This window comes from Oryzias latipes, chromosome 19, assembly GCF_053564925.1.
Source record: "Oryzias latipes strain Hd-rR chromosome 19, Olatipes_Hd-rR_3.1".
Taxonomy (NCBI): Eukaryota; Metazoa; Chordata; class Actinopteri; order Beloniformes; family Adrianichthyidae; genus Oryzias; species Oryzias latipes.
Window position 1 is genome coordinate 24138755 of NC_136255.1, and position 26011 is coordinate 24164765.

A 26011-nucleotide genomic window follows, 5' to 3' on the forward strand; every position below is an offset into this window, starting at 1 on the left:
TGAGGCAGGAGAAATATAATTCAGTATTGTAACAAAGCTGCCGTGCAGTATTTTGCTGACAGACCATAATGGTAATGGTTTTAAATATAGTTATTATTAAAAGCATCTTCAATTGACAGCATTGACCTACAGTTTGAAACCTTAAATTCTCTCATTGGATTTGGGCTGTATGTAGAAATGCATATGTAAAAATGATCCTGTAGGGTCAGACCCCACAGGAGTGTTCAGAATTTATTCAAACATTTTTCGCTAGATTTTAACACAAATTTGACTTCATATATATTTTTTCATGGATATTACAGCTTTTACATTGGAGTAGATGATATAAATATGTTTTTTTAACAGTTTGTTGAGCAAAAACAGGATCAACTGACATTGTCAACATGGAAAAAAAGAAAACTTTTATGTCAGACATCTTTTTCTGTGCTCATTTCATTAAATGACCACATCAATTTAAATCCTAAATGAAAAATTAAAGCTGAATGGGATATTTATTCATAATGAGAACAAAGAAATGTTTACTTCTTTCTAGAAATCCATCAAATGTTTAAAGAATTAAAAGATAAGTCAACGTGTTTTCTTCTCTCTTTTTTTCTTTTTAAAGGTATTTTTATGTTTCTTTTATGATTGATGCTTCAAACACAAACTCATATTGACTTTATATAGACTTTATTGTGTTTTGACTGGCAGGTAAACACAGTGGCAAGGCGCTTTAGCAACATCAGCACGACGGCTTACATTAATTTGTGTGATCAACAAGCAGTTTGATTAATCAGCTTTATCATATAGGAAAACATTGCAAAAAAAAGCATTTTCATACTGCTAGCCACATTATTCGCAAACACATGTCTACCGATAAACTGCAATTGATGCCTTAATTTGTTTTTTGCACAAAAAACGCAATGAAAAAGTGAAAAGCGTAATAACTTCCTTACAATAAAAGGTCATTTTTACCAATAAGTGAATACTCAATCTCGGTGTTGTGTATGGCTCAAGGTGGGGTGAAGAGCTTTGTCCATAAAAACTTCCTCAATATAAATAGTTCTTATCTACAACCCTTTCCAACAACACACTCTCCCTTCATTTTAACCACCTTCGTGTATCACAATGTCTTTTAAAATATACAAAAAAGAACAAAATAAACTGAACGTTGTTTTCTTTTTACAATTCCCTTCATGATTTTTTTTTTTTACCATAAAACTTTCTTTTATTTGCAAATAAATAAGAATCATGAGCCCAAAGCTACTTGAATGTTCTGTTCCTGTGCTTGACTTTTAGAAAGCTGTTAAGCTCATGCACATTGTGTGTGCACATTGTGTTTATTCACAATGCGCATGACGTGAACATTTGACAACCAAATGATGCACTTGTGCAAGGCAAAATATTTTTTTCTTCCTTTTACTGCTGGTTGTTGGCTGACAGGAACGCTTTGGCATGGCGTTATCTTTTTCCATCTTTTTATTGTGGTCCAAAAGTCCAAAACGTCATTCTGGAGTGACTTTTATAACACAAACCTGGCAACTGTCAACAAACTTTTTGTTTTTTACTTAAAGCTTCTCACTGTTTCTACATAAGATTGAGCAACATTTTGTTTTAAGGGGGTAATGGCAATTCTTTGAATGAAAGACTAACAATCAGGTGTTGATTCTGAGGAGGTTTTCAGAGCATAGCTCAGAGTTTCAGTCCTCCGAAGGCCCAAAAGCGGTGAAAGATCCTCCCCGGCTCTGCTTCAGATGGCTGGAGCTGATCTGTCATTGGTGACAGTCGGCCTCAGCTTGACTGTGGCGAATGGATTCCCTTCTCTGCAAGAAGAAAGTGGGAAAAAATGTTCAAACCTAAGAGCAATCAGCAGATTATTATCAGAAAACTGGACTTCTTCAGAGGCGGGTCACATTTCTTACCCGAGAAAAGTGACTTTTGCGGTTCCGTTCGTCATAGAAACCTGTTAAGTACAAGAAAACAAATCCTTTATGATGGAATGACGACAAATCCTTCAACAAAATACTAATAAAGCGAGGTTGCCGGACTCGTTCTGGAAGATTGCTCATTGACAGTTGGGCCCCTCCCTCTCTGCCTCCCGAGCTCTGCAGCTGAGCTTTAGCATGACATTTTTTACCCTCAAACCACAAACCTGGCATCTGGAGAATCTAGACAAGCTAGAACCAGAGCTGTACCGTTCTCTGTCGCTGTTGCTGCGAGGACACCGTATGGACGACAAAGTGAAGGAAATGTAGAAAAAAAAAATCTATGGGGCCTGAAGTGGGTTTTATAAACTCTGAAAATATGGTTTGTGGAAAGGCTTGTTCATCCTGAAAGTATGTCAAAGCAACTTTTTACTTTGCTCCTCAGTAGTTTTTATTTCAGACAACATTAAATGCACTTGAGGTTTAAGAGGAAGGGATTCCAATATGGCTAAAATGCCTTTTGATGCTTTGAATACACCATAGAAAGCAAATAGTTTCATGAAAAAGTAAAACCTTTCCCACAATTTCAGGCAAAAATAGAGAAAAAAACAAAATATCTCTCTCCACTAGAGGGCAGACAACGCCAGGACCTGAACTGACATGACCTCAAACCAGAATGCAGCTTTTTTCATACCTGAACACATGTGCACTTAAAATATCAACCAATCTCAAGCAAAACAATTCATTTACACAATTGATTCAACAGTTAAAACGCTTGAAACACCAGTTTTGTATAATTAATTCCAGTTTATGGTCAGAATAAAAACAACCAGATATGAGAAACATTTCATCTGGACATTTTTTTCTTACTTTAACTCCATATTTTTGTTAAGATTGTCACATACTACTACATATTTGTGTAGTAAATGCTATACTATGTCTCATCTTAAAATATATTTCATATTTCACATAATAAGGGTTTATTTGGCCAGTTAAAAGTACACATTTTAAACCCAAACTTTGGGTTTCTGACGTTATTTCCCAAATTTAAACTCAACTGTTTTTTAACCTACAGCTTTTTAGTCACATTTTAGGTACAGAAATGGTTCTCTCCTTTCGTCAAAACATTTTTTTTGTCTGAAAAAAATGTGACTGATTTCTATCCATTCAAATAAAAGGGTGATGCTGACCTTAAAGATAGTAAACTAATAAAAACAGGTCATTTTTCTAAAAGAAAAAAAAGAGCCCAAATTTAGGAGACTGTGAGGGTGAGAGATAAAACATAAAGTAATGTTCCTCTTAGGAGTTTCTGCTTTGGTGAAATCCTGAGGCAGCAGATACACAGAGGTCAGTGCAGACAGCAGGGGAAGCATGGAGGATGATGAAGGAGTGAAGAGGCCGTTTCTGTCGGCTTGGCTAATAATTCAACAGACTGCACCAAAAAAATTCTCTCTGCACCTTTTTGATCCTCTACAGGATGAAATTCTAAAATACTTTTAATAAATCTGTCAAAAAGAAATTCGAAAATATTTTTTAACAGTAAATTATTAGAGCAACTTTTGTTGATAGATGATTTGAAAACGCTTCAGGCCCAACAGTCAAGAAATCTGAAATTTACATTTAAGATGAAATTGTCATATCTTGTATTTACGACACATGCAATAGTGGATTATAGGGTGACATTTATAAATCACAACTTCAAAACAAAACCTTAAAAGGGTTTTAAAGTAAGAATGTATAAAAAGTGAGGATCTGGTTTTAGTAAAAAAATTAAAAAATTAAATAAAAATTAACTCAAAGCCCCCATGAGTTAATGTTAGGAGTCTATATGAGGTACAAGCAACCCAAACACCATTGCAAAGGTTTTAAGCAGCATTTAAGAAGCAATTAAAGACTAGTTTAACTTATATTCATCAAAAAATAACAAACTAATAACTAATTTGTTGATTTAAGTAATAGTTTTGTACACTGGCATTAGTCTGGGAGTTCCACAGGGTTCACTGCTTGGCCTGATAGCATTTTCTATAAGAAGCTCAGACTATTTGGCCATTTTTAAGTAAATTTTGTTCTATACCTTTATGAATTTCTAATGGAGAAATTTTCTGCCGTAAATAAAGTTTCACGCATTCTGGAATACAGACGCAGACTTTGAGCCATTTCGTCATCAACGCCTGTCTTCCGAAAACTAAACTATACTCTTTTGATCAAATCTATGGTAAATAAACTGTTGTGATTTGCTAGCAGGACTAACCTGAACTGACATCTTTGGTGAAATTGTTCTGTATCGGCTTCAACATTCTTTCAAACTAAAAAAGGGAGTGTCCCTTCACGGTTTTCAGAGTGAAAGCATATCTCTTCCATCTGATAAAACATAATTAGCCTGACTGGGAGTTCAGGCTTTGTGAGAACTTCGTATAGGACAGCTGTGCCTTTCGTGACATACTATGGTCTAAAAGGAAGTGATGACTAAAGCGTTCCAGACAATAGCTTCTTTTTAAACAGAAACTTGGAGATTTCCTGGTATTTCTTGAATCACCTTAAGACACAAGAACTACTCCTTACTATTATTTCTGGCTCTGAGACAGCTCCAATGAATCGGATATCTTTATAGAAGATTGCAGATTGGTGCGACACTCAAGACATTTGAATGAGAAACAAACTCCCAGCTCTGTTTTGTATTCAGAAAATACAAAGCTGCAGAGAAATTAGAGCCTTGAATAGGAAAAAAAAAAAAAAAAACTACAAATGAAAAAAGATTTTAGAGCCGGACTTCTCCTAAAAGAATGCTTGTAAAATGTCTTCTGGGGAAAAAAAAAAAGTCATTGGTGTTTTTTGGGAAGAGATCAGTTCATGTTAGGGATGAGGCCCGACGAGGTATTCATTGTCAGAAATTATACCACAGTCTAGGTGAATCCTCGATTCTGATTGGCTGCTGGGTGTGGATTAAAGTGATCATGGACAGTGACAATGCACACCTCAAAAACAAGTTCCGGTCACATGGCCCAAATGTTCAATATCACTGCGCTGGCTTCTTTAAAACAAACTTTTGTTTCATCAACTGGACAAAAACAAGCAGTAAGAGGGGAATTTTCTTTGTGAACTTTATTTAACCTATAGTGATCATCAGCATATCGCTTTTCTGTGCCGCTGCAGTCGAGGCCGTTACCATGACAAAGCATTGCACTTTGTATAAAATAAATTGCTTTTTGTGTAAAAGCGATTTAAACCAAAAAAAAATTTTTTAAAAAGTAATAACATTCGATTAAATATGTATTTCTTTTGTAAGTGACCACGGCGTAAGCGGGATAATGCCCGACGAGGTGTCTATTATCCGAGATGAATCAACTTCACGCGTCATCTTCTTATTACTTGAATCTAGTTATTTTTAACGTTTAAACAGATAGACAGAACATTCAGGCTATGTGGCGGGAACTTCTTTTTTAGGTGTCCATTATCCCATTTTAATGGACACCCTGCAGCCGATCAGAAGGTAGTGTTCACCCACACCGTGGTATAAAAAGGGTTAATGCATCTTTTTAGCTGACTAAGTTTTCCGGCAGAAACTCCAGCTCTGCATAGGAGGTCATGTGTGGGATTAGATGTCTCACGGGTCACAGATAACTCAGATGTATCTGTAATAAATGAAGAACGCTGGAGACACCTTCACCCAACAGATGATAACAGTGTGTGCATCTCCTTCAATCTCTCATTTTAACGTTGAGGACATTCACACACGTGTGTCTCATGGATTCCGTGTCTCTTGAGCTAATTAGTTGGTTTTCTTAATTAACAATTAATATAACTAGTACCCTGTTTATTTGCAGCTGGATCCTGTATTTCTTCCCTTAAATGTTAGAAACTCCAGCCCCAGGCACGAGCCAGGGCCCCCCAAGGGAGACCCACCCTTGGTCATGGTTTTGATATTTGAATTTTACTAAACAACAAGAAATAATTTGAGAAAAAAAGAATTATTTTATTTTCTTATAAGCAAGTAACGACGATGAACCGTTCAGACTAAGCCTAGTGAAACACAACACGCGTGTTTGACACTTTCCATGTAAACATGCTGGTGTGCAGCAGGGATGCAACCATTCACTTTCCCACAATGCAGTTCAATAGTGCAGCATGCAGTCAGGTTTTAAACTGAGATTTTGCTGTGTCCCTCCAGAAAACCAGTTGGTCTTGGTTTCTAATGAACTTTCATTTCTTAGTTTGTTGCTTTCACAGCTTCTTTGTCTGAGTTGTGGTGCCATGGTTTCTATTTTATACTTTCATTTTGTTCTATTTTATTTTAAATTGAAGCTGGTGGGACCTTCTGACTCATCAGAGACACTAGTAAACCAGCTGTTTCAAATTAGTTTATCTGATAATCCCAGTCTCCACTTCCCTTTCACTGATAAGAATCATTTTATTTTATTTTATTTGTAGACTGTAAGAGTCTACTTTATGGGAGCCAGTTTAGCTCGTGCTGGTTTGCGGCGCCTTCCGTCCGTGAAACCAGGATTCGACTCCGGGCTGCTCCCTGTTCCCTTCTCTACCCCTGTGCCGGTTCCAAGCCCGGTTTGAGAAGGTTGCGTCAGGAAGGGCATCCGGCGTAAAACATTGCCAAATTTACCATGCGACTTGTTTGCTGTGGCGACCCCTGATGGGAGAAGCCGAAAGTGGAAGAAGAAGAGTCTACTTTATAATTTCATTTGGATTCTTCAAGAACGAAAAAGGGTGTGAGGCTCTTTTCAACCAGGACGTCAATATAAACCCTCCCAAAAATGCTTGATATGGTGTAAGGGTTTATGAATTTGCTTTCTGGTGGTCAAGAACAACTATTCTGGCCTCCCAAGATACTGAAGAAAATGAATTAATGAAAATACAAATAACCTATTAACTACAAAAAGGTCAATTAAAAAAGGAAGAGACAGGAGCACAAATCACCGTAGCAGTAGCGCAAAAAAATGAAACATATTTCAACTCTATTTCATCTTCCATAAAAATTTACCTCATGGTTGCTAAAAAAAATCTGCCCACAAAAATGCCATAGCAGAAAGAGCAGCTTCTTTTACCCACAACTCTCAAGGCAGAACTTCAGCAAACATGAATCCAGAATTATTTACTACAAATAGATTAAACTCAAAATTGTTTTTATGTCGTCAAACCCTATAACCATTCATATCATTTTTGATCCACACATTTCTATGACCCCCATGGTCTGAACTTTCCAAAAACCATTGGATACAACTCGCTCCATGTTTTCTACCCTGTAGTTCATCATTAATCCACTGGGGGCAGTAGAATGGCTTTTCCTACTCATTCCAAAATGGCTGCTTCCGTTCTCAGAAACCCTTTTGGAGGAAAAAGTTTAGCGGATTTTTAAAACTTTATGGTTATTTATTTTTTTCAAATGTATTCATATCGTGGGGGAAAAGGAAAGTCTTTATTATACAGTTACACCATTTTAAAATGTGTGAATCCAATTTGAGACAGTGGGTAAATCAGGTGATTCTTTTTTTTATTTTGCATCTCAAGTTAACATTGTTGTGAACAAAACAAATCACCAACACGTCATAGTACTATCTATATCGCATAAAAACTGTGATACATCCTTTTTTTGTGGGGATTTCATCAAGGGGTTTATAAAAACATCTCAATTTTTTGATGGCTTTACAGAGTTAAAGGAAATAAAAATGTGGTACAGTTATACTGACTTTGTTGTTCGATGGGGGGTTCATGGGGACCACCGGGCTGAAGGGGACGTCGTCGCTGTAGTCTGGCGGAGGCAGCAGCACAGCGTCATATACATCGTCGTCCTCCTCCTCTGGCAGACTGCATTCGCTCAGACTCCGCACCGGCGTGCTCAGATTGCTGATGAGATGAAAAGCCCCAACTTGAAAAAAAACAAAACAAAAAAAGATGCCACAAACCCCCTGATGGATGCAGTCCCTGCGATGGTTCCTCACCTGTTAGATGTTAGCTGCTCCTGGTAGGGTCTGCAGTAAGATGATGGAAACCACCCTCGACTGATAAGAGAAACAGGAAAAATTAAGTCAAAGACAAAAAAACAGGGACACGGAAAATGCAAAAACTGAAAGCTGTTTATTTGATTAAGGGTATAAGAAGAAATGTAGACATGTAGTTACTGAATTAAAAAGTCTTGCAGACATAAATCTTCCTGAATGAGGAAGACAGAAACATTGAGAACGTGTTTCCAAGTCACCTATCAAGAAAAAGGTTGCCTATCATCACATAAGTTCAATAGATTTGTTGCTAGGAAACAGAAAGTGCTGCGATTTATTCAAGCATGTTCCATCTCCTGGCTGCATTAACGCCACTGCGACACAAAGAGGGACGCCGACGGTAAAAAGAAAAGGCAAGTTTATGTCGGGGTTCTTAAGGAACCCCAATAAGATTTCCATTTGTGCTGATTATACAGTACATCATGTCCTCTACGACATACTCTGCTTTTAGGGATGATGCATTAACTCAAAAAATAGAATAAGACTCTGTAAAAACTAGAACTGCCACTTGAGTTATGCGAACAACGCCTGTGCACATTCCTCCTTCAACCAAGGAGTGTTTCCTCCTTGTGGGTGTGTCACAAACCTTTAAGAAAGGGAATGAATTTTGAGTCTATCTAAAGTAGATACGGTCTAATCTCTGTAAAAGTCACAACCTTTGGTAAACAAATTTTGATTATACTCCAAAATAGTGGTGTTTCACTGTCCAAGCAGGGAAACACTCAGACTGATAGAAGAAGGTGGATTGTTTTCCTTTCAGAGACTATTTTTAATAGTTTAAACCAACAATGTCAATATATTCAACCCTAAAAGCTTCATCCAGTGTCAACATTTGACATTATATAATCTAGACGGGAATTCTTTCAAGCATACTTTGAATTACTTGTGCTTTACTGATAACTGGCTGTTTTTCTCATGCATTAGATGATTTATTTTTCTCATGAAAATGCCTGCGAACACTTTCTAACTAGAGTTTGACTCAATGATTGTAGGGCAACCAAACACCTGCAAACTTTGATTGCTGCTCCACCATGCTTCATAGTACATTGGGTTTTGTCATCCTGCCTAAAAGACTGAATGTTGGAACCAATCTGGTGGTTTTAATACATTTTTTATCTTTTCTAAAATGTAGATTTATTTCCAAAATGCAGAGGTAAATGTTTACATTTGAAACAGAAACATGATGCAAAATAAAGTAAAATAAAATAATGCTACTTTTGATTGTTAATAAAAAAATTTTTACTCAGATACTTTACAGGCTCATTGACAGCAAATAAGAACTGGACTGAGTAAGTGTGATGTCATCCATAGAAAATGGTTTACTTTTAGCTCCAACCAAATAAAGTCCATTCAGTCGCCATTTATTTCCCAATATGGATGCCGCCGTGTTGGAACCAGTGAACAGTGATTGGTCCGAATCGTCTGAGTCAAGGTTTCTATGGCAATGACTATGGCCAATCTGAGTGAGGTTGTTGGAAGTCCACACCCCTACCACTTGAAAGCGTGCTTGGGAGAATCTGTCAATCAAACGTTTCGAACGTAGGATGTGGGGGGTCAGAGGGCTCCACCTGCTTTTATTGAGGCATCTGATTGATCAGTTTATAGCTTAAATAACTTGCCCTACAGAATAAATTTCATTAAAAAAATAGGGATTTGCAAGAAAATGTAAAACAAAAGGCATCAGAGTGAGAAAGTATCAACTGTTTATTTCTCAATAGAAAACTTTGGGATTTTGGCTTCTTGGAGCCAGCAGTCACTTCCTACTCTGAATGCCATGGAGGGATGGATCACTCTGTCTGGTACCCCAATTTCCCCACTGGGGTGCTCATAAAGGACTTCTCATACTTGTATTTTCATTCTAATTGGCTAAACACACCTGATCCAGGTAATCAGCAGCAGTTTCAGCTGCTGGCTCTAAAAATCACAGCGGGGTGTCAGCTTTTGAGGCCCGTAGTCTCACACCTTTACAGGTACAGAATAGGTTTTGTTCTGTCAGTACTTGAGTATTAAATGTTCAAACTTACTGCTGAGTCCTCTCCAGCTCTCCGTACAGCCAGCCGTCCTGCTCGTCGTGCATGAGCAAAGATATTATTTCTCCTTGGTCAAAGCTGAGCAGCGTGTCGCTGTTTCCCGCTGTGTGGGGAAAGATGGTTCTGACTCTGACTTTTTGGCTAACACTGAGTCCAGATGACTGGGATGTGGACCTGGACAAAGAGCCCTCACCAATGCTACCCAGATCTGAAAGCAAAGAAAGTGCGCAGACATAAAATTCCAAATCTCGGACAACAACAACAATAATAATAATAACATATTTAATTAGAAAAGCATGTTTTTCTAAACTCAAGGACACTTTACAGGTAAAAGACAGTAAAACAAGAATTTAAAATTGAATTATTCAGGTATGGTGGAGGCAAAGCTAGGTACTATAATATTTCGAACGGATGAGGTCTGAGTTGTGATTTGAAAGTGGATGAACACTCTTTGTTCGTTATATCAGGTGGGAAAAGGTTATAAAGTTTAGGGGCATAGCATGCCACACCATCCCGAGGCAATCTTGATTCTTTATTCTAGAGAGAATTGATTTTTCCCCAACGAGAAGAACTTCAGTTTTATTGGTGTTAAGTTTCGGGAAAACCAAGATCTAAGTTCTGTCAGACATAATGTGAGGGAAGTAGGTGGAAGAGTGAAGTTGGGATGGGTTGACAGATAGAGCAGGGTGTCATCAGCATATCAGTGGAATTGCATATTAAATTCTCTTAAAAAATTGCCAAGAGGAAGAAGGAAGATGATGAAGAGGAGTGGGCCTAGGATGCAGCCTTGAGGTACACCAGAAGTGACTGTGGAAGGTTGGGACTGCAAGGAGTTGAGTTAGATGAACCGAGTGCTGCAACATTTGAACCAGTTGACTCATGGATACAGTCATGCATGTAAAGAAGAGTATTTCTGGACAGGCGACGTACCTGAGTTGAGGTCTGAGGAGGACATGCGCTGCGGGTAAAACATGTTGGCCAGTGGACTGACGTGAGCCTTCAAAGGCGGCGCTGGGGGAGGTGACATGGGCCTCACATGATTCTGAGGAGAAGTGGTGAACAACAAGAGGTGAAACAACAAAACTAATTGGGCCTACAAATGTTATCGACTTGGTTCTGACAACTTTTTAAGGATCTTATCAGATTAAAATGGAGGTAATCTTGAATCATAAATGAATGCTGCTAAAGCAACTCTGGACTTTAACATAGAACATCTCATACGGGATTTATCTTTGCATACAATCAGATTGTGATGCAACTAAAATAAACTGCCTCCACAAAAAGGAGTAACAACATTTTAGCATGTTTCACTGTCATAAAAACACCTTCTATGTAAAGGAATATGACTGTTTGGAAGAATAGCAAAAATGTGTACTTCCCAAAAGTACAGTATAGTGATAAAAACTCACCCTTGTGGGGTGGTCAGCCTTGGGTGTTTGCTCCGGAATAACAGAAAGCCCGTTTATCATTGTTGCCAGACCTTCTGGTACTTTGTTGATGTCGGTGCATTTCTCCTGCCACCTCGGAATGTTTTCTGATAGAACCTCCTTGGCCTGTAAATCAGAAAAAGGGTTGAAGTCCATGCATGAGGTGAGCCGTAGCTCTGTCAGAAGCCTGCCCTCTGCTTACTTTGTCGTGGAAGTTGCCAATCTGGTAGGAAAACACGCAGTGCTTGTCTGCAAGGAAACAGAAACGTCTCTTCTCTTCCAGTAGGGCCTCTCGACAACCATCTGCAATGAACTTCTGCATTTCCATTTGTCGGGATGAAATGGTCTCCAAATACTGAAGACAAGTAAAAACAAAAGCAAAGACGCCACAGAATTAAACTAAGAAGGATCAAATTTAAGCAGGTTGAAAGTCTCGCCCACAACTCAGAGGCAAAATTCTGATGAACTCTTGCCGCTCTGCAGAAACTACATCCTACAAAACGACAGAGTTTGGCAAAAAAACAGTATAATCATAACTAAAAAAGCACTGGGAATGCTTTGAAAATGGATCAAAAGATGATCACAGTGTGAGTTAAGAACCATAATTAGGAGGATTAACCTTTTAAAGATTAAAAAGATTGATTCGCACCATGATTGGAGACTGATAAATTAACAATAAAACCCCATTACAAGTTATTTTTGCTAAAGGTAGATTTCGGATGCTTTTCATTATTGTCAAAAACAGTAAAGTTACAAAAATGTGATGTTTGATGCCTTCAATTTAGTCCAAACATTTACACTTTACCTCTTTTTTAAATGTAATCTGTTCTTTCTTTCCTAAGATCACCTGATTTAGTTAATGTCTGCTTGTTGCTTCAATCTTTTAAGTCCATAAAACCACCTCGCTGACCTCTGATTTTAATGTCTTCTGCTGCTGCAAACATGTGATTTAATCTGGTTCATAATCTCAATCCTCTATCTGTTTAGGTGTTTGAACCATCCAGACATTAAGACACAGTTGAGCCTTGTAATCAGAGTCCGGGCTTAACTGTCTTTGGGCCTCCATCTGCTCTTCGATCAATCTCATCCATACTGGAGATCAAATCAGCCAACGGGGCCCCAGAATGGAATTAGAACTGTCTCCATGTGCAGATGGGTGGATGAACCTGCCATAATGAGCAGCAAACTCCTGAAAGTTACATCTAAACATCCCTTCGCTCTCTCCTCCCTCAACAACCCAGTCTCCCCTGTTTGCTACAGGTCGTCATGGTGATGGAAAAATCAACCCGTCTCTGAGGGTTTCATGAAAGACCATCTCCAACTGGCAGCTCTAATTTTCTTAGAAGCTATTTAAGGCCCTTCGCTTCCCACTTTCCCTGCAAACAATTGGCCAGGCTGCCGGCGACAGGTGGGAGAGGAGGCAGACGGGACTGAGATCATTACTGGCAGCTTACACAAACCCTGACACACGATTATCACAGAGCAGGTAGTTTTCAGCCCACAGGTGCTATTGTAATCAAATAATGCAAAACCCAAGCTTGCAGACGGAGGGTCCCCACAGGTTCCAGCCAAACTTGAAGAAAAAAGCTCAGGCTATTAGGCTCCATCCAGAAAAACAAACCACTTTGTCTGGGTACAATAAAATACTTACAAGAAAAATATTTTAAGTTCCAATCAATCATTGTTTGATGTATTTTTAAAAGCGTTCCCAGTGGGCTTTTTTTTATTAGGATTGTGCTGTTTTTAGCCAAAACCAAAAAAACTATGACGTTACAGGACATAGTTTCTGCAAAGCGACAGTAGTTTATTAGAAATTCCCCTCTGAGTTTGGGCAAGAACGCTGGTAAGAAGCAACCCCACCCCCTCTTCCCCTCCTCATTGCTGAGAGCTCCCTGTTCCCACGCCCACCTGCTAGTTTACAGCCCATCACAACCCCAACCTAACATTGATGGTGCAACAAAAGTGGCGAACAATATTGGAGGCCTGCCGTTGTAGGTTCCACAAGCTTTTTCAGATGTAAATACGATCTTTTTCCAACTGTGTTTTTTGGTCTGCTCCTGATTCACAGTGATTTGAATAAAAAAATAATAAGGAATGCACAGCTCAATTTTCTTGCCCTCCATCATCAGAAAAATGCCACAAAAACATGTTAAAAAGACCAAAAATACAATTATCATCAAATTGGGTCTTTAAGAGAATATTTAGGAGTTTTCTGTGAAAAAATCAATACATTTTTTATGGTTTATTTACAGAATTAATGAAAATCTACCAACACAAAAAAAGCTTTACTCATTGTCCATCATCAGGGCGATGCAAAGAAACCTTTTAAGAATTAAAGAAGCCGTTTCTATCAGTCAACTGCATTAATTTCACCAATTTAAATAAATAAATGTGTCTTAAAGGACCAGAGAATCTAAAAAGTACATAAGAAACGACCAAAGAAATCTTTCAAGGAAGAACAAGTATGGATAGAACTTGAAAGTTGTGTTTGCATGCTTTAGTGTAACAAGTGTGTCGTTGTGAGAGCACATGTTTTGTCAGTAAATCAGCTTTGCATGTCATGTGTGTGAAAGCACAGAGTTATCTTCGCAAAGTCTGCTGCATTGTGGGAATTTCTGTACATGTTTTTGCATGTATTTAAACAGTTTCAGGACAAACTAATATACAATGCAAAGTTTCCCTTTCAGTTCTGAATAAATACGCAACTATAGATGAATATTTGTTATTAATGAGTGAGACTGCAACTTCATTTGTTGAATTAAAGAGAAACTAAGATTAGAAAATTAAAGAAACAGGAATGAAAGTAGCATAGAAGTATGAAACATTAGTAATTTAAGGATAAATGGTCATAAAATTAGCACAAAAAAAAGGATCTTTGTGCTAGAATCTAGACAGAAGCCAATTATGAGAAACAATGTTACAGTTACTTAGGTATATTTTACTATAGGTATAATATAGGTATGTGTATACTACAAAGTAGATAAATACTTTATTTTCATCGTCATGTGTACAACGAATTTTAAAAAGTGCTCTTTGGTCAGTGTATAAATAATTTAAAAAACTGAATTTATAGCTAGGGTTATTGTTTCATTAAATAGCAACCATTATAACTACCGGTAATACATAAAATGCATCACATAGCCAATTTAAAATGTATTTTTAGGACTGCGGTATAATTCTGTCATTTTTAAGGCGGGATTTCACCTTATTCAATTCCCAATTCCAGAGCATCATATAAGGATTTTAATAGAGAATCTCCATGAACGGAATTGAGAAAAACTGAACTTTGGTGTCAGAAAAGCTGAATCAAAGTGTTGTCATCTCAAACATCCACTTCCTGTTTCCTCAGAGTGTACCAGCTGTGCTTAGATCAGCCTTGCAATCAGATAAGACCATAACCAACAGATAAGATAATAACAAAGAAGATCTGTGATTACAAGAAATGGAAAAAAAAAAGATTTGAGGCGTCTGTTGATCAAAATCTGAGCAAATAAAGGTTTTTTCTCATAGATAATCTGCTGCACAAATCGCGTTCGGTGTGAACGCAGCGTTACGTTAGCGGTGCAACAAAAATGGCGAGCAATATCGGAGTTATCCAGGAAAACAAAGACATTTATGGATCTACTTGTCTGCAAGTGGATGATCGGAATGGAGCAGAGCTGGGCTTGTGGCCACGCCCATCTTATTTTCTACGTCACAGATATGATCTTTCTCCAACTGCATGTTTTCGTTTGCTCCTGATTCACATCAGATATTAATCAATTCTTTTATTCAAAGTAAAATCAACATCAATACCCCAACGCTAACCTCGTGTAGTTTCCAAGTGTCTGTCATCAGCGTTATGTCAAAACTCAACCAGGACATTTAGGCCTCATAAAAAGCCTGGTGGCATTCTGATGGTGTGAGATGACGTCTCATGTGTTAAAAGGCACCAGAGCCTTCAGCAGCTCTGTGTTTTAGGAGCTCCGCCCCCACCGCGACTCACCTCATTCTCCTTATGGTCGTACTTGGAGGAGTGCTTGGACTGGGTCTTCCTCCTCAGCTTCTTCAGTTCGGTCTGAGAGCGGTCCAGGGAGTCCTGCTTCAGTTTGTGCTCCGTCTGGTAGCGCTTGAAGGTGGCCTGTCGACGAGCGCAAAGAGGTTCCAGACGTTTATTGACACTGTTTGAAGCCGGGGAGTGGAGCCATGAAACACGGAGGGAAAACTCACCGTCATGTACTTCGTGTCGGCCTCCGTTTTCTTCTCCAGTTCTGAAAGAACCTCTTTATGGAACCGCTTGAACTGCAGACAGAAAACAAAAGTTTTCAGCAACTCTTTCTGCTTCTAACACAACATTACTGTTAAGTCAGCTAAAGTAGAGGGGGATCCTAGCCAAGGATAATGTAATTTGTTTTTGAAAGGTTGAATTCCACTCATCAATGCCTGCTTATCAGCTCGTTAAGGTTAAACATTTACAACTGTCACCTTGTGCAGATAAATAACACTCAGACGATGAAAAGCCTGTTCTGAGCATGCTCCTGCATGTTATGAGCTTAAATTCCACTGCGAGATGTTTCACCTCAAAACAAAAATATCATGACATCATTTTTAATCTTGAGAAACGCTTTTTAAATCACTTCTCGCAATGATGCCAAGCTAAAATGGTAGAAATTACCTCAAAAAAGTAACTTTTTGCTTGTTCTGAAAGACATTTGATGAGTAGAAGTTGTTGGTGAAGCAGATCAATGTTTGATCAGGATTTTTTGTTGGTGTTTTTGTATCCTAACCACACAAAAAATAAAAAATGTTAATGTATTTTCACCTTCTAAAACATATATGCTTAAAAAAATCTAAACTGAAATTGTCATTTTTACTGCCAAATACAAGGAAAAGATGATGTAGCTGCTGGAAAAATGTGAATAAATTAACAAAACATGATCAAATTGCAGTGATATGATAATTTTCTTTTTTGAAATACCTTAAACCTGCATCTAAAACTTAACAACGTCCCAATGTTTTGCAGGGTTGCTTTTAAATTGTTATATTTGGAGCACATAAGTATACTAATGATGAAAAACACCATCATGAAACCCCATTTCAATAAAATCAAGTTTTTGGTGTTATAACATGTTCTTGTGGCATTTTTCTGATGATGGAGGACATATATTAAGAAGAATTCAGCTTAAAGTTGCATTTCAGATTATGTTTTTTCTTAAATCATTGTAAATCTGGAGCAGTCAAAAAAAAATGAGTTTGAAAAAGAGCTTTGTAGAGATGTAGAAAAACACGACTTCCCTCCTCTGCCTTGCAATGGCGAGGGGAAGAGGGGACGGGGTTGCTCCCCGCCAACACTCCCCCCCACAACTCAGAAGTGAATTTCTAATAAATTACTGTTGCTCTAAAGAAACTGTGTCCTAGAAAACGACACAAGTTTTTGATTTTAGCATAAGACGTCCTAATCCTAATTAAACGACCACTGAGAAAATTTCTTAAAAAAAATAGATTAAAAGACGATCGAAGTGGGACTTAAAGCTGCAACAGCCACAGGAGATCAATCTGAAATGTGTCTTTTTCTTCATAAAAGATCATTTTCTTTTAAAATAAGTCAAATGAAAAAAAAAATTTTGTGCTGTAACATTAATATCATTTATTTTTAAGCACTTGTTTAAAGTTTTTCAGCCAGAATACTTACGTTCTCATCAAGTTCATTGTGGATCATCAAATGGGCTTCAGCAATTTCCATAAGAACAACCCCTAGAAGAAATGAATGAATCAATCAATAATGGGCATGCAAAAACTGAACTTGCAATCACATTTTAATTCTTTGTGGTCAATTTTAATGGTTACATTAAAAACCAGGAAATATAATGTTTTGTAAAATAAAAGTGACACAGCTTTTATATGCCTCAGTAACAGTCTCACAAAAGTAACAAAACTCAAAAGACTAAAAACAGCCAGAATTATTTTCTAAAATGCAGCAACAAACCATTTAATAGCAGCTAAAATGTATAAATAAACCATAGTTAAATTGACTTTTTTAATCCTCACTTACTACAGACTTTTAAATTGTTACTGTTTCTTTCAGATTTTTCCACATTGTGTTAATCTGTTGGGTGTTTTGGAGGATTCATGTGCATCTGCATGAGTTTGTAGGAAAAAAAAAACATCTGTCTGGAACAGAAATCCTGAACAGAGAAGCACAAAATCCAGCTGCAGCTTAACTCTCTATGAGTTTGAACATATGTGAACCAAACCTTAACCATCTGAATTGAATTTTTAGAATTATCTTATTGTTTTGAATTTGTTTTGGTACCATTAAAGATGTAATTGAGAGGTCCTGACTTGTAAACATTGCACAATAATGCATAAATGCATGCAGGGAGTACAAAATAAAAGCTTTACTTCCTGCATTAACATTGTTTTTGTATGCTTTTTTTTACAATCCATACTTCCAGATGCTTATCTGCATAGACTATTTGAACAGATAAGTAATGAAACGGTGCGGTATTGTGTGGCGACACGCAGAACAGTCCACATTGACAGACGGGCTGCAGCGCAGACGTGAAACAAAGGGAGCGATTCGCCACTGTAAACAGCCATGGCTGCCCGCCTGCAGCAGAGCAGCTTCTGACCGCATCTCCACTACAATAGAGTTCCATCCAGAGAGGAGGTTTACTGCAGGACACAACGTTCTGCTGGAGCGTACCACGCCGTTTATTGGAAAAGGGCAGCAGATGCATGCATTTCTGGCGCGTGTGTCAGCACACCCAACACCTGACATTCCACTGCTGGGCCTTTCGGCACAAACTACATGTAACCTCGATGGGGAGGTGGCACCCGGTTATGACAACATTTGCCCTCTGAAGGTCACCAGAACGTACTGGTAAATGCTGCCTTTGTGTTTGGATGATGGGGGCGGGGGGTGGATGATGAGCTGCATCAGCAACAGACTGCACGGAGTGCAATGGGGGGGGGGGGCAGCTGAGAAAACTCAGGAGGGGGCTACAAAGAAGCTATTGTGCGCTTGAAGGTTTCACCTTTGAGGTGAACAAGGTGTGAAAACCCACCTGAGAGAAGGGGGGGGGGTCGAAGGCTACAGAAAGTCATCACAAGTTTTACAAATATCTGACTTTGTGAAGGTTTGATAAAAGAATGTTTTAAAAAAGTGTTTTTTGTTTCCTAAAACAGTGATCCCCAACCCCCGGGCTACTGACAGAGAATCAAAAAACATTAGCTACATTTTCTCCGATTTATTTCTAATCTGATTCCGAAGGGCGTTTTACTTTGGCGCCGGCCGCGAAACCAACAAAAACCAAAGGGAATTGGAAAGTTTCTATTTGCAGAAAAAAGTCAGTGAGGAGGCAGAACTTCGCCTTTAAAATAACAGAAATCTGCATTTTACAAACTGAAACCAGGACCATGGGTGCAGAGCAACCCCGCTCCCGTTCCCCTCTCCCATTGCTTAGAGCTCAGAGCAGGGAACTTGAGGTCTGTCCAGCGTATTTTCTACGTCACAATTATTGTCTTTTTTTTTTAACCTGCATTTTTTCATCTGCTCCTGATTCACAAAAAAGAAACCTTAAATTTCTATATATTTTACAAGAAAAATGTTACAAGAACATGTTAATTACCCAGAGTGGGTCTTTAAAAACTTATTTCTTGAAGTTATTAAAAAAAAAGGACAACAACATAAAAAACACAGGTCAAAAAAAATACTGATATTAGAGAAAAGATATGAATTCAGAGCAACATTTTGGGATTATTAGTGAAAAGACTGTTAACCCACTAGTATACAAAATAACTAGAAGCTCTGGTACTTCTTTGCAGTACCTCCAGGTGAATATTACTTATTCCTAAACTGTGTATATAATTTAATGTTTAGAAAATAGTAATATTTTAATGAAAGTAAGTGAGTTTATAAAGGTTAACTTCTGCTTTGAAAGAGGTTTTTGTGGTGCTGTTATGATCACTCTTGTCACACTCCACTCCCTTTTATGGTCTCTACCGGGAGACCTTGATCTTCTCCACTACACCTGGAGCCTCCCCAGGAGGAGCTCTTAACAGAAGATAAAAGACGCTTAAAGCTCAATAAAACCCAACGCAGTCGAAAGCGCTGCTCCCGTTTGCTCAGTCGCAGAAATGTAATGTATCCGTTCCACAGTCGTGACCTTAAGACACCTGAAGACAAAAACTAAAGTCCTCAGCTGTTTCAATTATTTTATAACCTATTTAGAAGCAGGTGTGACAACAATAAAATATATTACAGCTTTAATTTAAAGATCTCTTCTTTCTTTGTAGGTCCGCTTGGTTTTATTTGTTTCTACTGATGTCGGTTTTGATTGATGTGCATTTGAATTCATCTTTTTTGAGAATAGAGCTTTAACCCTCAACTACTTTCTTGGGTCTTTACATGTTACCTAAAAATGTATCCGAACATGGATGAAGAGCAGCTCACGCCCAACGCCTTCCTGCTCTGAGATGAATACAACAGACAATCATCTCGACTTCCACAGCAGGAGGAGAAGGAGGAGACCATAGATGCTGGGAGACACGGCAAACAGGGAGAATAAACAAAGCAGTATTTAAGTAAAGAAACGACGCAGGAGTACACTGACCAGAGAACAAGTTCAAAGGTTTGTTATGATAGGAGAGGAGGAAACGATGGGGAGAGACGCCTGAACCTGCAAGAAACTGTGCCAACAGGACACCTATCGGGGTCAATTAGGGGGATTTTTGGTCCGAGCTCGGTAAAATAAAAGATTTAAAATAAAAAGATTTAAAACTGAATTGATCCATCCCATATGCATCCATCCACATCCAACCATCCATTATATAAGCATCCATTCACATCCAACCATCCCATATTCATCCATTGAGTTTAGTTTCAGTTTAGTTTATTTCAAACACAAATGAAAAATCAACACAGTGGTGGGTTGGAGTGGGTTGCGTGATTGAATGAAATATCTCACACTAGTTGTTTTGAAGGCATAAGTGTGCATGTGTGAACACTATCTGTATCGTGTACATGTTGACATGTGGACATTTTTCATCTAAGAAGAAGCTTAGTGACTTCTTTTAGGTTTTTTTGAATACATGTAAACTTTTGGTTTGTTTTAAACCTTCATCCAATCCATTCCACAAATCCACACCACAATTTGATAGAAACGTTTTCTTTTTTGTTGTTGGAATGCACTGCTTTTTGAAATTCAGTTGTTTGTAACTCCCGTCTCTGTCTTTGAACATTTGCTGTAAGTTTATTGGAAGTAAGTTGTATCTGGCTTTATACATGATGAGAGCCATTTTCAGTTTCACTAGTTCCCATAGTTTCAATAAACCCGACTTTAAAAATAGAGTAGTTGTATGGGTCCCATAATCCACTCCATGGACAATTCGGACAGCTTTTTTTTGTAAGATATGTAAACACTGTAGCTTTGTTTTATAAGTATTTCCCCAATTTCCCCATTCACATATAACATTCTTTCCATCCGTATCCATCCATCGATCCATCCACATCCAACCATCTGCCCATCCCATATACATCCCGGCATCCCTCCCACATCCATCCAACTATCTATCACCTTTCAATCCATCCATCCACCCACCCATCGCATATCCATCCATCAATCCATTCCATACCCATCTATCCATCCAATGTACATGCAACCATTCATCCAATCCAACCATCCATCCATCCATCCATCCCTTAACCATCTATCCATCCATGTATTCATCTATTAATCCCATATTCATCCATCCATCCATCCATCCGTCCATCCATCCCTCCCAAATCAATCCATCCCATAAACATCTATCAATCTATCCAAACCATATGATTGGTTTTGAGATGGACATTTGATTTAAAAAAAAGATTTAATCAACTTTATAAAGTATATTGGAAGAGAGGTTTAATTTGCCTTGATTAGCATAATAAAGCTTTTTAAATCGCATATCTAATTTCTTATCACAAATGATCTGCTCTTTGTCGTTTTGTTATCTTTAGATGTCATTTCATTGACTGAACGTTTGCTTTTTTTACTGAAGGGAAACTGAGCGTTGCATTGCCTTTCCTGCCAGTAAATAACGTTTTATTTTTTTGCCTGAGCTAAGGCACACTGTAACTCCTCAACACATCATTGATTTGGGTTTTCCTGCTAAAAGTTTTTCTGGCTAATGCACTCCTGGAAAAAAGAAGCAGGGCCAAAGTAAAGGCCTCAGGTAGCTTCCTGCACACAGCCAGTCTTTCAGCTCCACAGCATGCATGAGGAAAGAATGAAAAAAAAACTGTCACTGGGGAGAATTAGACATTAAAGCACCTGAAATGTCATTGTTGGAGTTGAAAACATGATTCTGCTCTGAGAGTTTAAAAAAACAGTTTTTTAAGAAATTGGAATCAGGGGCCCCAGATGTGAGACGGTCCTCTTGTTGAACCTGTTTGCTATTTTCCCGCCGTGCCGCCTCTCAGAATTTGCACCTTCGTGTCATCTGTTCATGGCAGACGAGCAATCACAATACAGTCTTGAATTCAAGACCCAACACGTCCTCTGGAGACTGTTGGATATTGCAACAGCTTATATGATCAAATAAAATGACAAATAAAATGCTGTGCATAAACGATGCATGCAGTGGGAAATCAAAACCAGGAGTCAGAGCATGTTTGTTTCTAAGTTCACAGCAAAAATGTTACGTTTAACGCTTTAGTTTGCAGTAGCTGACAAAAATAGCAACAGTTTTACACTTTTTTTTCTTTAATATTACATTAAATGTTCAAGGAAACCTTTCCTCTGTTTGTAAAAGCAGCTTAAACACCAAATGTTATTTATCTAAGCCATGAAGCCCTGCTTTTGTTCACTGATGGGTGTGGCTGAAGAAAATGATTGTCCTTTTGGATTAGCTCGGTATGGAAAGTCTTTTATTTCATTGTGTTTGGGTGATAAACAGAATAAAGACAGTACAATACTCTAAGTAAACTGAAGAATATAAAACAGAAATCTCCAATAACTGCATAAAAAAAGCATTTATATCCTTTTAGAGTCATCTTGACAAAGAGGTTTGACTAAAATCCTGTCTTTGATTTTTAATTTGTTCAAATATGTTGAACAAAATTGTGTTTTTTACGAAAACACCTGAAGCTTTGAAAATAAAGACCACTTCTTTCATCTAAACTGCTGTGAACAAGAAAAATCAGCCTCCCAGCCACCGAACGATAATAGACAGGCGTTTAATCATAGCGACACGTCATTCCTGTCCTCAAAAAGCACAGAACCTGCTTTAAATTTCAGCGCAGAATGAGTGGAGATGACTCACGGCTTCAAAACAACCTGTTCTTGCTAAACAGCAGCCTTAGAGGACAGGAAGTGGCAGATCCACGCCACAATAATGGTCATATTTGTGTTGCCTTCAGGTTTGTGTTTTTTCCAGATGCTTGCTTCGGACATTTGCTTTTGCAAGGCAAATAGCAGCGTGTGGATGTGGGAGACAAAACTAGCCCGTCATGTCGGACAGCTTCCACGCTGCAAATTATTTTACCAGGTGGATTTTACTTCTCTTTACCTTCCAAGCTTTTCTTAAAATCAGCACAGCCGAGGATTTTTTATCAACAGGATCTAGAAATATTATTGTTCAATTGAGTCCAAATCCTTTTGTTCTAAACTATTGACAATAGAAAGCTTGATTTAAGACTAATTTGTGTATGCATCTCGCAAAAATCACACACAATTTCCTAAGATTTACGTACTAATTGCGTCTAAACTACGTAAAATACATGTAAACTGTGTTTTCTCAACCGACCAAAAATTTTAAATGGCTCAAAACGGAATAAAGAACCTCGACGGACATGTGCGCACATCGACAAATGATGAAAACAAGAAACATTTATGAATTATGCCCAAACCTTTTACATGTAAAATGGGCAAAATGTACATAGTGACTGTGTGACACCGCCTTTAAACTGACGTACATTGTCACTATTTTGGAAACAAAAATGTGGCTTTGTGCTCTAAAAATAAGCTCTAGATTCAGATTTGTGAGGATTTATTGAGACAGACCCATTTGTATCTCATTTTGTTCAACTTTTGTTCATAAACTAAATATTTATCACACTAGATTTTTGGTCAATGTAATCAAAATGAACTACAATAATGTTCATAAAAACTCCCAAAAACTATAAATTATTTGCTTAGAACTAGCAAAAACGTCTTATTATTGGCTGTCAAACATTTAATTTTAAATAATTCTATCCAGCAGTTAACTTTTTTAGCTTCTTTTTCCCTTTTGGAACTTTTTTATTTTCTAGATTTTAGTATCTTATTATAAGATTTCTTGTTACGCACAATTTTTTAGTGATTTTCTTCCTCAGATGAGTGTTTTTTTCCCTCTATTCTGATCATTTCATGGTGATGCTTGCTATCTGCCTTTGAAAGAATTCAAACCTTGTGCACAGATCAGTGAATTTTTCCAAAGTTTGTTGTGTAATCATAAAGATATGAGGATTAGTCAAAGGAATCCAGGTTTAATCTAACCAAACATTTCGCCAGATCCTCAAGGAGTCACCTCACTGCTGCACAGACAACAGGATTAGAGGGCATGGAAGGAATGCCACACTATTCACCGTGGTTCCTTCAGGACACTGACTGAGGTATTAATCTAAGACTTCCTACAGATCTTCTGCAAACACTGGAAACTCACCGAGCTCTCTGGAGGCTGGAGAGACGATGGCGACTTCTCCCAGCCTCGAAACGGCGTCAAAATACGCCCGTCCGGCGAGAGTCATGGCTGCGAGGAGAAAGAAAAAGAGGAGGCAAGTCAAACCATCGAAGGGTCGCACTCATGTACTTTCAAAAATATAACGTCTGTTTGTTTTTTACCTGCAACCGATTTCTCATAGGTCTTTCCCAGGTTGACCAGGTTCCTCAGACCTGGGTTGAACTGCTCCATCACATTCTGGGATGAACAACAAATACCATTTTTTGTGGTTAACTTAGTCATAGGGGTGGAGAACACATGAAGGAGTGGGGGGGGGGGACCTGCTATTGCTCTGTAAGTATCAGCACGTGAGAACAATAAAACAACTCTTAATGTTTAACTTCTCAAATATGCAGCACTGCTTCCCCTTAGGAAAAACTGCAGCTATTCATTTAAAGGCCTCTATTGCATGGCACACCCTCAATGAGACGATGGTGGGAGGGGGGGAAGGGGGGGTGGAAACAAACTGTTTCTTCCAGCTTTAGGGACTTTTTGGTTCACTGCTTTCACATAAATGTGAATTTAAATGGTTTAAAGATACCAAAAAATAGCCTCCTACTGATAACATGGCAAAGAAAATCCCTTATTCTTGCTTATAAGTGACGTGGATCAGCTCAGCCATCACCTGTGACGTATGCATATTGCAGGTAATAAATGACAAAACGGCATGTGAATTGCTTTGGCTGCTTTTCCTTGTAAAACGCAGCACCTGAGCTGTCTGAAATATTTAAATATAAATAGATTCACAAATAAAACTCCAATTTTCAGTAGAAATATAGTTGATTCAAAATCATAATTCATTGAAACTTATCTATAGAGATGACTCACCTTATATGCACTTTCTGTGATCTTGTTCACACCTTCAGGAATCCGAGACATGATGGCAGCTTGTTGTTGTTTTTATAGACAGATGTTAGAAAAAAAAATTACAAACAAACAAGCGTAAAAGTCAAAAATCCTGCGGTTTCCGGAGAATCCGGAGGGACGCGGCTCAGCTTCGTGTCTGCACTTTGGCTCCGTGCATGCGCACAGACACGCTCAGCGGCGGCGGACGCTCTGGCTGAGAGCTGGCGGTGCGTTCAGGGACCACAGGAGGAGGGCGGGACGGCATGGGGTGGTGACGTCACGAGGCTCATTAACCAACATTTAAAATAAAAAATAAATACTAATCAGCGGACGTTGTGAAAAGGGACAAAGAATAAGAGTCATATTTACAACTAGCATGAGATTTTATTTTTTTTAAAGTTACCATTTCTGTTTAAACTTAATACCCAATCTACCCGACAGAGGGCGCTTTAACACAATTTCCACACAGAAATGCCACTAAATTAAAAAAATGTCATTAATTGATGTGATTTTTCAGTGCAATAATGGAACATCAACTGCAAATTAATGAAAGCAATAAAAACTTGCATCTTTCCCTTTGATTCTATGTTAAATACTGTATGAATTTTGCTGTACAAATATCATTCATGGATTAAAAGCTCAATAACACACACAGGGCTTTCAGGGAGTCTTTCTAATTCCTGATTGCAATGCACTGGCCTTTTTTTTAAACTATTAATTGATCATGTGTTTTTAATTTGTGCTTTTATCCCTTTTTGGCAACCTTGAGCTCCAACAAGGTTTCCTAAAAACACGAAATGTTTTATTTTTATTAAAGAAATGCTAAGGAAAGATCTGGAATTGGAAAAAGTGGTGAGCATCACAACGAAAGGCAGGTAAACAGGTGCATGAAATCAGGGTAGTTGGACCACCGGGGGGAGGAGCTGAGTCTGTCCATCCATCCCTCTTCTTTACCGGGGTCATGGGGTCGCCGGAGCCCAACCCAGCTCCAGCTGGGCGAAGGTGGGGTACAGTCACAGGGTCACAATCACACACTCATACACACTCACATGCACACTTTATGTGGTGGAGACAAA

General features: G+C 38.3%; 1 protein-coding gene across 2 annotated transcripts; it reads right to left on the reverse strand.

Annotated features, from left to right (window-relative positions):
• Window positions 1–652: 652 nt before the first annotated feature.
• On the reverse strand, window positions 653–25170 carry baiap2l1a (BAR/IMD domain containing adaptor protein 2 like 1a). Of its 2 annotated transcripts, none has more exons than XM_004080209.5 (14): window positions 24918–25170; window positions 24212–24287; window positions 24033–24119; window positions 17041–17102; window positions 15579–15650; window positions 15355–15489; window positions 11572–11724; window positions 11352–11495; window positions 10873–10984; window positions 9937–10150; window positions 7856–7915; window positions 7604–7760; window positions 1902–1942; window positions 653–1802 (listed from the first exon to the last, which is right to left on the reverse strand). In XM_004080209.5, exons 1-14 carry the CDS (start codon window positions 24966–24968, stop codon window positions 1730–1732), a joined length of 1437 nt encoding a protein of 478 aa, XP_004080257.1. In that variant the 5' UTR covers window positions 24969–25170; the 3' UTR covers window positions 653–1729. The 2 variants fall into 2 exon arrangements, 1 of the variants encoding a protein (XP_004080257.1); XR_013651836.1 differs by having other exon boundaries at window positions 1449–1802; window positions 7604–7782; window positions 24918–25166.
• Window positions 25171–26011: the final 841 nt, after the last annotated feature.